The 13,571-nt window shown below is 37.0% G+C and overlaps 1 protein-coding gene across 1 annotated transcript in view; it reads left to right on the forward strand.

The window, feature by feature from the left end:
* Positions 1–13,571, forward strand: part of LOC144977514 (uncharacterized) — a 91,590-nt gene that overhangs the window by 33,008 nt on the left and 45,011 nt on the right. The window contains exon 6 of the mRNA XM_078922814.1: positions 12,655–13,358. Within this exon, the coding sequence (XP_078778940.1) occupies positions 12,655–13,358 (704 nt within the window). The remainder of the gene's footprint in view (positions 1–12,654; positions 13,359–13,571) is intronic.

A 13,571-nucleotide genomic window follows, 5' to 3' on the forward strand; every position in this document is an offset into this window, starting at 1 on the left:
AGGTGTTTTTCAGCGGATTCCAAGAATATTTTCCTTGTCTCATTTGCGATCTCATCCGGTTCCTTTTCCTCGATATCTTGAAGTAGCAGTTGGAAACGATTCTTTACTTCAATCGCAAATTCTTCATTGATACTGTCAACTTCGTATCTAATAGGTCTTGTAACTTTTTTCTTCATTTTAAGCTTCAGTTTCAGTTTTGATATCAAAAGTTCGTGGTCTGTGTCACAGTCTGCTTTTGGTTTGGTCGTGATGTCTTGAATTATGGTGTTCCATCTTTTTTCAATCATGATGTAATCAATTTGGTTTTTTGTTCTTCCATCTGGCGATGTCCACGTAAATAGTCTTCTTGGATGTTTTTTGAACATGGTGTTTTTTATTGCAAGTTGATTTGCCAGTGCAAAATCTATGAGTGTCTCGCCTCTTTCGTTTCTTTCCCCTAGTCCAGATATTCCAATGATTCCATCTTCTTCACTGTTCTTTTTTCGTCCTACCTTGGCATTAAAGTCACCAGCGATTATTAATATGTCCTGTTTATCTTTGTTGTCCACTTCCTTTTGTAGGGCATCATAGAAATTCTCTATTGCTTCTTCAGTTGCAGCAGTTGTTGGTGCGTAGACTTGAATAAACGTGATGTTTTTAGCTTGACCTTGGAGTCTAATGCTAACAATGCGATCACTCACTGGTTTGTATCCAATGAGGCTGTTGACTGTTGTTTTTGCGAGATAGATTGCCACACCGCTTTGTCCAGATTTTTCCCTTCCTGAGTAAATTATCCTTCCTCCGCAGCTGGTTGTGAAATGTCCACTTCCAGCCCATCTGTGTTCCGACAGTCCCAGAATGTCTATTTTGTTTTCTTCTGCTTCATTGATGATGGTGTTGAGTTTACCGGCTGCCATACTTCTTATGTTCCAAGTTCCTATGAGGTAGTTCCGCTTTAACCATGTATTCCGGTTCTTTCCCAGGTCTGTACAGTCAGGCGTTATGCCTTCATCAACTAGGCTGGTACTCCCGCCGGCGTCAGGTTCTTCCCCAATACGCTTTGGAGACCAATCTAACTTGGGGGTCTCATTACCAGGTCTCATATCGTTATTTGTTTTGCTTTTCTTCATTCGGGTTTCCATGGCAGGTTTACTCACAGTAGTTTGCCATTGCTTTCTGTGATAGAGCAGTGTCCTTACAGGACGTGTGTCCCAGCTATTGTATCCATAGGATATCCTCTGCCTAGCACATTGAAGAAGAGACCAGTTCTTAAGCTCCTTCAGCTGCTCTCCATCCTCATCCATCGCCTGCCTGGCGCGACTTCACGTAACCCTGTTCGGGGGGCATTGCGGGTACTCGGTCTTGCCCAAGGACCTCCCGCAGGCTAGTGGAGGGAAGGAGACGCCTTACTCCTCCTATTGACAGATCTCAATCTGCCCCACTACCCAAAAAAAAAAAAAAAAAAAATAGAGCATCAATATTATATTGAAGATGGTAGGTAATTCTGCAGAGCCATGGGACCTGTGAAACCGGGGTTTTCTCCATTGTACAATCTGTAGCAATTATTGTTACCCTATGCAAAGGACGATAGCACTCTCTGCCATATTCAACAGACCAAGCTACACAGTCACACTACTTACTAAAGTGTGTACGAAGTGGTCTGAAAAAAACCCCCAACAAAAAATAACCTCGACTTCTCCCATTATGTATTATAAAATCTCAATATCATTTGTGACCCATCGTCTCAAAACGGTATTATGTCGGAACGAACCATATGCTTAAAATCTGAATTAAATGTTAAACTGGTCAAAAATTTAAATTGTTGGCATTAGCACCCTAAAATATGATATCCACTCTCCTCAATAAAACATACAAACCCAACACAAGTCTGATATTTCTGGCTATAAATTCAATTTTCAACATCTTAACCAACCCGCCTTAATACCGTTTTGAGGCGAAGGGTCACATTTATGAATTCTATATAATATCCTGGTTGATAAACGCAATTCCTCCTATGGAAAAAAGATTGTTGAGAGTTCCGTGAGTTTTCTTCTTTTTTTTTTATTTTGTAGACAGTCAAGGAGAGTGAGATATGGGTTTCATCGGGTCAAATGCTATCACACGCATTAATAGGAACCAAGTTCTAACCCCCTCCCCCCTTTCTCTCTCTCTCTCTCTCTCTCTCTCTCTCTCTCTCTATATATATATATATATATATATATATATATATATATATATATATATATATATATATAATATCTATCTAATCTATCTCTATTTTCTCTCCCCCCCCCCCCCCCCCCCCCATTCCTCTCAACTCACACCTTCTCTCTTTTAAATACACACACAAAACCACAAACGCGCGCGCGCGCACACACACACACATTTATGACTTGTGTTATCAGCGAAATCATCATATTAATATGCATATTTATTCGTTTAAGAGTTACTCGCAAATATTTATATGTCTTATTTTGTTGAAATACTGTTTGTATGTTGTCGTTAAAGCATAGATATGTTCGTTAATATTTTGTCATAAAACATCGCATTATTTTTTTTACCAAACATTTCGCCTCACCATTTTGCCATGAAATAATTCGGATGCAAATTTTTACATACATTTTGAAATAAAAGTTCATAAATTTTTAATTTAAGTTTTCTTTTTATTTCTTTTCTTTGCCAATAGCTGAATTTCTTCAGCACCCGTAGCACTGATGTGTATTTGAACAAAATACCATGTGAAATATGTACATCTCGGGAGTTTTGTGATTCAGATTTATAATTTTTTATTAAAATCTTATTGGTCATTTTTGCTTATCAATTAATAAATATAGATTAATTGGTTTATTTACTTTTTTGGTATCTCTTTAATACTTAATAAACCCAACTATCAAATGAATCTCCTCCTCTGAAAATATTAAGGAAAACCTGAATGACTTGTATTTAAGTAAGTGTGTCATTGTCGTTTAACTCTCTCCTTACCGACCATGTTCAGTATTTTCCCAAAATGGCAGGCTTACCCAGCAGAAAAATTGATTTTTTGAACTCAAACAATCTCTCTACGAAACAACTTTATGTTCTTATTAATTAAACCAAGATCATTGTTATTTGCAAAATAAATATGAATAAGAAAAAATGTGTATTGTATCGTAACAAATGTGATGATTTTGCTGTAGGTGTTAAGGAGATGGTTAAACTGAAGTATTTACCGAATCATTAAAACCCATAATATTGTCACAAATATTCAAAAAGCGCTAGATAGACAAACATCTGGAGAGACATGACAAGCGGTGGTAAGGACCAGACACTCGTTTACAACTGGGTAAAATCCTAGATCGAGAGTGCTTTACCCAAAGACAGAAAGTTAAGTGTAGAAGAAAAAAAATGTACCAAAAGCCCAAAGCCAGAGAGTTGAGTATAGGTAGTAATATTCTATAGTAAGTCCAAAGACAGAAAATCGAGTACACTGTGTCGGTAAGTTCTATAGTAAACCCAAAGACAGAAAGTTGAGTATAGGTAAAATTGTATAGTAAGCCCAAAGACAGAAAGTTGAGTTTAGATAAAATTGTATAGTAAGCCCAAAGACAGAAAGTTGAATTTAGATAAAATTGTATAGTAAACCCAAAGACGGAAATTGGGTATAGAAAGAAAAAAAAAGGTCCAAAAACAGGGAGTTGAGCATATACTATAGGTATTGTATAGTTAGCCCGAAAACAGAAAGTTAAGAAAAGATAGAATTATATAGGCAGCAACGAAGACAGAAATTGAGTAAAGAAAAAAAAAATCCAAAGACAGGGAGTTGAGCATATAGATATTGTATAGTTAGCCCGAAAACAGAGAGTTGATGACAGAAAAATTGAATACGAATTTACACTTTCTATCACGCACAGAAAGGCCATTGGTCACGCAGATTGGCGTCATAATTATTTTTAATGTTTTATACAACTCGAAATTCCCAATAGCTAAGTGTGTAAATTATTCACCTAGGGCCTCACACACAAGCATAGTCTATCTACCTGTCTATCGTACCCGGATGTAATCCAGATCTTTTTCTTAACCCTAGTTCACCCAGCAGTCCTTGGACAGTTGGATCTGATGGAAAGTACTCTACAATAAACAAGCGTCCAACCTAACAGGTAGCAAGTAACTGCTGCTATTGTTCGTTTAACGCTACTACATAAATTTATATAATCTCCAACCCCATGGGACTTATCCAGACCTGCCTACTTGGAAATTTAAAAATTCGTAGTTCCTAGGAGATAAACATTGTAGTCGCTATAGTTAACGTTAATAATAATAATAATAATAATAATAATAATAATAATAATAATAATAATAATAATAATAATACTTTATTGCATCCCAAAAAGGAATTATTTTGTACAGACGTGTGATAATTTACACAATAAGATAAAAATACAATGGAAATAGGATGTATATATAAAAAAGGAACAGCTCCATAACCAGCTCCATAAATCAACAATTGACCCTTTTGTGCTTTATTTTTATATAGCGCAATATCCACTAAATGTGCTCAAGGGGTCCCTGGCCAACAGCAACATTTAACATTTAGGACGGGACATGACGCCTGTTAGGCGATGTTACAATTTTTTTTCGGACAGAGACAACGCTGTTAACGGCCAGGCCAGGTACTAATTTACACCTGAGTACGATGAGAGAATGTGGGTTAAGAGCCTTCTCCAAGGACTCAACTATGCGCCGAGCGAGGCTCGAACCCATGACCTTCGATCCGAAAGCGACGTGCGCGTCAGTTTAAGGGGTTGTCGCAATTTCTTATCATCATTTTGACAGGACACCGATAGATAGTACTTGTCGTTAAATCTTAATGACCAAGGCGTCCAATAATTACTTGGAGTACAGTGGGGGTTTAAAAAAAAAAATCTCGTCTGTACTCGGGATCGATACGGGTCCCTCTGCTTGAAGCGAGCTCTCTACTACTGAGTTCTCGGGAACTCCACAGCGTGATACAAAGACATGCTTACTTTTTTTTTTTTTTTTTTTTTAACGGCATCGTCAAAAATTCTCCCTGCGTTTTTAAAGTTTCACTCATTCCAAAGAGAATTCCCGTTAATTCAACATGTAACACCATGACATGGTGAGCAAACATCGGCGCACGTGAGCCAGCATATCCAATAGGGTGTTAGTGCTTGTGTTCTATAGAACTGAAGCGTTTTAACAATAACCCGATTCAACTGACTGCCCGAGGTTAAGAAACTGTGAAAGAGCAATTTAGAAGAGTTTGGTGCTGAAAGTACTTAAGTCGCAGGATGTTTTTTTTTTTTGAGAAAACGGAGTTAAAAGTTTGGATTCGGTTATAAAGATGATATAAACAATAAATATGTAGTATTGAGATTAGAGATTTAGGTAACTGTTGTCATGAAAGTAATTAAATAATTGATTGATGAACTAATGTGCTTATGCCATAAGTTTGTGTAACTAGTTGGCTGAACATTGATAAAAATGTGACTTAAGTAATTTTCTCAGCACTTTACCGGGTTCTCTATAATTTCTTGTCAATTTCTTGTCCTTTTCATCTCGTTTTACAATGGGTATGAATGCCAATGTAATTTTCATTAGCTCTTTTCTAATCCATCTTTTTTTCTCGGTTAGCAACAAACAAACATTTTGATTTGATTTTGATGTAATTGATTTGAGAGCAAATTTATTGTTAAATAAGTTAATAAGTGAACCGTCGGGGCTTTGGTTGAATACAAAACACAGACCATCAGGAAGAAATGTCAACATAGTTCTTTACATCTGGAAAATGAAATGCTAATTTTTTGTTGGTCCACTCTTCGAAAGCATCTTGTCCTCCGCTAACTTCTCCAAACATTGGAATTCAGTTTTGGTGTAACTGTCTTCGTTCATCAATTTGCTTTCTTTCATTGTTGTTTTTGTGTCATCTTTTTTTAATTGTACGGAATGTGCTCTTGTGATATGACACTTGCCTTCGTATCGGAAGGTCCAGGGTTCGAGTCCCGCTCTGGGCGGCGCATATTTGAGTCTTAGGCTCTTTACTCACATTCTCTCACAGTACGTGGGGGTGTGATGATGAGTTCCTGGTCGTTAACAGCGTTGTCTCTGTCCGAAGAATTGTAATACAGACATCATTTGTCGTCCTTCCTCTTCAGTGTTGCTGTTAGGGACCCATGTAAAACGCTTTGGGCACGTGTAGTGGATTTTGCGCTATATAAATGCTCCAGTTTTTTTAAAAATATTGAGTGTTATTTTTTATTTTGACTTTATTTCATATTGGGTTTTTTTATGATTTTGTTTTGTTTGTTTTTATTCTGTTTTTCTTTTGATTAACTTTTGCTTTTTCTTTGTTTTAAGTATGTGAATGTGTGTTTTTTTTTTTTGTTTTCTGGTTGTTTTTTTGTTTGTTTTTTTTTTTTTAATATCTCTCCCATTTTAGTGATGGGGGTTAATTAGGGTGGATTATCACCTTGATGTAGTGGGAGGACTTGCGCATCTCGAACTTCAAACCACCAATAGGAGAGATCAGACGAAGAATAAACCGCGGTCCTCCGGGAATTACGTAGGTACTTTGCTCCTGGAGAGCACAGAATTTAGAGCATTTTTAAAGAGAAAATACCATTTTAGAGATGGTGAAAGACGCCTTTGGCCATTCTGGGTCCACTTAGAAAACAAACAAAGCCCTTGAAAGTTAAAGATCCCATCCATGATTTATCATCACTTTATCATTGATCGCATTGACAGAAGTGTGAATCTTCTCCTCTCCTTCGAGCTGCCCGGAAATGACGTTGTGCCGTGTGCAAATATTTGCTGTCCAGAACAAAAAAAAAAAAATGATAATGAAAAGGGGGAGATGAGATGAGATCTTTGTCTTCCGCAGAGTCATCCGAAAATGTATTTTCTGAAAAATTCTATTATGAGTTTTATGACTCTGACTAAAATAACTTTTGGCTCCGAGGGCTCTGTAGACGTCACGGGTCTTCAATGGATCAACCCGGGAAGATAAAAGGCTTGAAAGCTTTTGCAAAGTCATAAATCTATCCCAGCTTTGAAGATCCCAGCTGGCAGTTTGTAGTTTTTAATCCTTGATGTTGTTGAATCATGAGGTGAAGGAAGACACTTCATCACCTCCCTGAAAAAAAGAGCCACGAGCGGCTACTGTCTGTGCAAACAGTGCACTCGTATCAATGATTTATGATCATTGAGCTTTTAAATTAACTTTGATATTATTGCATAAGCTGATGATCCTTTTCGATTTCTCCCCTCTTTTTCTATTTTTTTTTTTTTTTTGGGGGGGGGGGGTTCATAATCATTCTCGATAAATTAGAGAGAGAGGAGGAGGAGGGGGGGGGGGGGGGGAGATAAAATTCTCCCCTGACTAAACCCTTGCCGATTAACTTAAAAGAGTTCGTTGATTTTCAAGCAAATCGTGGATGAAAAGTTGACCCCCCCACCAACCCCCAACGTATTTATTGATATCGGAAACAAATATTTTAAAGAGGAATTGGGTTGAAAGCTATGTTAAAAATACAACCTGGCTATTATTGTTTTTTTTTGTTTGTTTTTTGGGGGTTTTTTAAAGCTTCTCTCTGTCCTATCTTTAAAAAAACAAAAACAGGTAACACTATTTTTTTTTTCTCTTTAAAAAATATACCATTAAAAATAGTTCCCTTTATTATTCCCCAATGGGAAATTTTTCTATGGGGACTGTTCCATGGGAAGACCGGAATGTCCCTGGCGTTAGCCGTGGTGCAACGCCGTAAAGTAAGCTAGAGCAACGTGCCCCCCCCCCCCCCCCATCCCCCTCCTACCAAATAAGCTCATCACATTGTTCCAGATTAATAATAATTATGCAAATTTTTGTTTCCCCCTGTATTGTAAATATCCAGCTAAATATCTCGTTTATCATTTTCAAAAATTCCAGTCACTTTCAGAAAATCATACGCCACCACCACTTTGTGTTGTTGATTTCCCAAAGATTTGAATTCATCTGTAAAAATTAAAAATATATAAAAATTGAGCTTTTATATAGGGCAATATCCACAAAATGTGCTCAAAGCGCTTTACAAGGGGTACCTGGTCAACAGCAACATTTAACATGTAGGACGGGACATGCCGCCTGTTAGGCGAATTTACAATTTTCCGGACAAAGACAACGCTGTTAACGGCCAGGTACTCATTTTACACCCGAGTACGGTGAGAGAATGTGAGTAAAGAGTCTTTTCCAAGGACTCAACTATGCGCCGAGCGAGGCTCGAACCCAGGACCTTCCGATCCGAAAGCGAGTGTCATACCACTAGACCACATAGCCGCACATTTGTAAGATAAATAGATATTAAATACTATTAGAAATCTATCTAATTGAAGTCTTGAAATTTTGAAAAAGAAAAATATGATATGTTTAAGGTTTACTGCATGCAGCGCTTGACTTTTCGTTTGAGTGTAGTCAATATGATGTTTTCTTTTGAAAATTGATTACTTTTGTTTGGTGTTTAATGTTTTTTGTCTACATAATGTATTAACAATAATCACTTTCATCGTTTAAATCGATTTGTCCCTTAGTTTGTTTTTTTTTTTTTGTTTTTTTTTTTTTTTTTTTTTTTTTTTTTTGTTTTTTTTTTTTTTTTTTTTTTGAGATTTGGTAAAGTCATAAAGTTGACACCATAGTTTATCTTTGTACAAGTTTGGAATTTCATCTTTGTTTTATTATGTTTCCATTTGTTATCCCATCCTCCTCCCCCCCCCCCCCCCCCCCCCCCCCCCCTTCTCCGCGGGTGGTTGGATGGGAGCATCACCCTTGAATCATATACCTATGATGTTCGCATGGGTGTACGATCCGATAGTGATGTCGTTTCTTCTTCTCTTTACTAGCCTATCCTGCTTCTTTGGTTTGTGATTGTATTTTTGACAGGGGATATTTTTTTTCTGTAAATCTTCTGCCTGTTTGTTCTTGGTTATTTATAATTTAGCTTATGATATCTTTAGGTGATGATTTTGATTTACATTTGTACTATTTTTGTTAGATTGCTTTTTTTTTTTTTGTTTCAGCGGTCTCTCATATAACCTCACTTGTGTTGGAAGAGACCTAAAGCAACAAACAAACAAACCCCCCTTCTCCCTCATACATGACGTTATCTTGTCCTTTATAGTTATCTATAGATAGTATGCAGATGACGTCACTCAGGCCTTTGTTATGGTTTTTGCCATCCGCGTTTGTGAGTTGTTCTCACTAAACTGTATTAACCAGACTATAAAAGTTCATGGTTACACAGAGTTTGCGTGTAGGTCCGTTATACTTCCGGATGGCAATGTTGTGAACTCCTTGGCCAAGCGCATTCAATCTATACAATATTTTATAATTACAGAATCTCATATAGATAGTTCGAAGTTGACATCACTCAGGTCTTTGTTATTGTTTTTTTTTTTTTTTTTTGCCATCCGCGTTTATGAGTAATTCTCACTAAACTGTATTTACCAGACTATAAACGATCATGGTTACACACAGTTTTTTTTTTTTTGTGTTGGCATGTTATACTTCCGGATGGCAATGTTGTGAACTTCTTAGCCAAGCGCATACTATCTATATTTCCCCTGGAATTCAACTACAATATTATTAGGTGTTTCTTAGCCGTTAATCTTCATTTGTTTTCCAAAGAGTGGGCAGGGAGGTACATACTGTGTCTTCTATCCCCCTATATTTGTTTTCCAACATGCTCTCTGTCTTTGTCTTGGAATGGAATTTCTTGGTTTTGTCCTGGTCCTGGCCGGATGCTTTGGCTGGGAGGGAAACAGTCAAATGTATAGTTTTGGGAGATGGTATTTTTTGTCTTGGAAATCATCTCTCTATTATGCATTGTATAGTTTGTTTTACATCTATCTACATGATTTGTTAACATTTGAGTGTGTTCCTTTTAGTGGGGACCTGTGCTTGTGTCAGGATGAGACATTTAGGTGATCTCAAACTAAGTACAATGATAGCGTGCTCTTGGAATCTACACCCGTTCCTTATTTATTGAACTAATTCCCCTTTGTCTGCCTTTTTCTTGGGTACTTTAATTGTAAATCTAGAACTTTTTACTATCCCATTTTCTTCCTTTTTACTGGCGTTGATATGACCTAAATGTGTTGCAAGCGCCGTTAAACTTTAAAAAAAAACAACAACAAAAAACAAACAAATAGTATAAACAAGAAGGAAGAAAAAAAACGCCTGCATATAAATACATATATAAATAACTCCATAAATAATGAATGATTAATACTGAACGATAAATAAAATTAAGATACACACAATACAGTGCATTTGAGAAAAGATAAGTTAAAGTATTGTCTTGAAGAAACTCATTACTTCCCACGTCTGACTGTATTATCTTGGTGTTGTATTGCCAGAGAGTAATAGGTATTGCTATTGCTCGCTGAATAATAATAATAATAATAATAATAATAATAATAATAATAATAATAATAATGTTGAAAACTTATATAGCGCTATAACTCCAAGACACCAGACTCTAAGCGCTTCGAATATTTAAAAAAATGCTCACTCGAAAATGTTCATTGTTCCTGCTTTGATTTAATTTGAAGCACTTCAGTCTTAACTTCAACTTGTATGTCGTATACTTTTGAGTTTTATGTCCATGAATGGGTGGATGTTTGCAGTTTTTAAAGGCTTACCTTTCAATTAACATCTTCAAAGGCTTTTATTGAATATCACGCGAAGACTGGGTTACAAAATGAGCAAGGACTGTTAAGAAAAGAGATTGGAGCACAGAATATCTAATTATTGTAGTTAAAGAGGGCGGGGTGACAAAAGCTGCGTAATGGAAGGCCTCTCAATACACAAGAACATAACAAGAGAACAGATTAGGAGGACTAATTGCTAATTACCGATAAGGAGTGAAATAATTCAAGTCAGCAATCCAAAACTTAATGAAGCGAGGGGATCGACCCAAAGACTTCCTTTTTATTTTTACTTTACGGTAGAATGCTTCGATCAAGTAAAAAAACTGAAAAGGAAGAAAGGACCACTCTGAAGTGAAAAGAAAGCGAGCGATGAATATAACATTAGTCGGTGAAGAAGTTAGCTGGGCTGTGAAGTTGTGAAATCGTGCGCTATACAATACAAAAGCCGGAGGGGGGAACTGAATCAATGAATGAATGAATGGATGGATGAATGAATGAATGAATGACGAACTGAATAATGAAAGAAACGAATCGGATAGTGACCCTCAAATACGTTACGCCATTGTGACGTAATGCGCATTTTCGGAACTCCGTCGTCAACTTTGTCCGGATGTGACCTCTGCCCCGCGTTGCGTGACCTCGAGTGATAAAGGTCAATGCTGAAGGCGGCGGCACGCGACCAGGGTGAAAATCCGAGAATACCTTATTAGAAAGAAAGTGCCGTTGTTTGTTGGGGTCCAATAACGATGACGGTGGCCATTTTTTTTTTTTTTAAATAGTAGAAAATTCAGTCTTTGCCTCGCCCAATTGTTTCGTTAGTGACCGCGGCTGTGCCACTTGCTATTTGATTGTAGTTTTTTTCAATACCCCTATCGCGTTTTGACATAGCCGACGTCAAATTTCATAGGCTTTGTTATCGCCTTGTCTGAAATGGCCAGAGGCTGAATGCCGACTGCACATTGCGGCCTTCTTTTTTCGTTTGTTTTTCTTTAAGTTCAGTTTTGACTCTTTTATTTTATATAAAAAAAAAATATGAGTAGTCTGTTTACGCTTTTTTTTTTTTTTTTAATAATTTTTTTTTTTTTTTTTTTTTTTTAGGGAGGGGGCACGTTTGCAGCTTGTTAAAATTTTGATCCTATTTGAAAAAGGGACTTTGATTTTGTGATAACATGACACTTACATAGAGCATTGAACGAAGAGTAGATAGATGAATAAATATATGAATACAAATTTGGTGGAGCCAAAGTTTGAATTTTATTTGGAACTCTTTCAGTTCCTATGAGGGTTTCTGCTCCTTTATACGTATTAAATGATCCCAAGTGTGATTTTTAGTTGTCTTTATTTAGACAGATTTATACATTTCTCTTTTATCTTTTTCTCCTTTATGTTGAACACTCTCCTTACCGGTCCTTTTCAGTATTTTCTCAAAATGGCAGGCTTACCTAACAGAAAAATTGATTTTTTAAAACTCAAACAAGCTCTCTACAAGGCAACTTTATGTTCTTATTAATCAAACAAAGATCATTCTTCAAATTTTATGATGTACAAAATAAATCTGAATAAAAAAAAGTGTATATTGTGTCGTAACGAATGTGACGATTTTGCTGTAGGTGGTAGGGAGAGGGTTAAACCGGCGCCTTTATCTTTCTATTTTACGATTGTAAACATAGATAGGTCTCAGTCTATATTATTGTGACATTTCCATCACCTTATTTTCATGGTTTTCAAATTGTCATGCCCTTTTTATAATATGGTTACGGACATGATCAGAAATATCACAGGAGTTGTGTGAGGTCTTTTGACATATTCTAAAAGCAATCGAACAAAATCTAATCACAATATGAATTTTTTTTGTTTATTCTCACTTCCGTCAATCTTAATTAGGAAGCATTTTGAATTTAACCTCAGACTTGATTTTATCTTTTAAATATATCAACTTGTCTTCCAAATGCTTTGGGTTATCGAGCTGTCTTCTTTTTTTAACTAATTCTTCTGCAGGCTGCACATATAAAACACCGTCATCGACCAACCTTTTGTCCATCCATCGGTCATCATCAACACCATCACAGCCACCATCACCACTCCGCCATATCAAATTCAACCACATGCAATAGATGTATAAGTGCACGTAGTCTAAATCGCCTTCAAAGTCATCATCACCATCATCATCAACACCACCACCATCATCATCGTCATCACCAAAACGACCGCAACAACTCAAATACAATCAGCAATGTTGATAGGCATCGTTCTAGCTCTCGACAACAACAACAACAACAACAACAGCAGCAACAGCAACAACCTCATCGGCAGAGGTGCAGCAGTAGCAACAGTGGCGGCAGCAGCAAGGAGGAAGGTAGGGCTAGGAACACCTCCGGCGACGAAATACTCGACTTGAAACTTGACATCAAAATCAAATGCGATTATGACGAAGGAGACGATAACGGAAATAAAAAACATAAAAATAATGACGACGACAACGATGATGAAATCGTGAAAGTTGATAACGACAACAACGAAGCAGATTCGAAAGACAACAAAACCTATGATAACGCATTCGTGGATAAGAAACAATTTGATACAACTACTAAAGGCGACAGAAGCAAGGGAGTGAAGAAGGTCGTCAAAGAAGGATCGTGTACGTCAGCAGATTCTAGCGGTGATGCCTTGGAAAGATTGAAACTATCGCCTTCTTCTATTAAGTGAGTATATGTTTTCTCTCTCTCTCTCTCTCTCTCTCTCTCTCTCTCTCTCTCTCTCTCTCTCTCTCTCTCTCTCTCTCTCCCTCTCCCCTCTCCTCTCTCTCTCTCTCTCTCTCTCTCTCTCTCTCTCTCTCTCTCTCTCTCTCTCTCTCTCTCTCTCTCACCCACATTGCCTGTCCCAAAATTTATCTTACATCTCTACCATACCTTCAG

The sequence above is a fragment of the Berghia stephanieae genome, chromosome 7, assembly GCF_034508935.2.
Source record: "Berghia stephanieae isolate SIO BIC M18660-M18661 chromosome 7, UCSD_Bste_1.3, whole genome shotgun sequence".
NCBI lineage: Eukaryota > Metazoa > Mollusca > Gastropoda > Nudibranchia > Aeolidiidae > Berghia > Berghia stephanieae.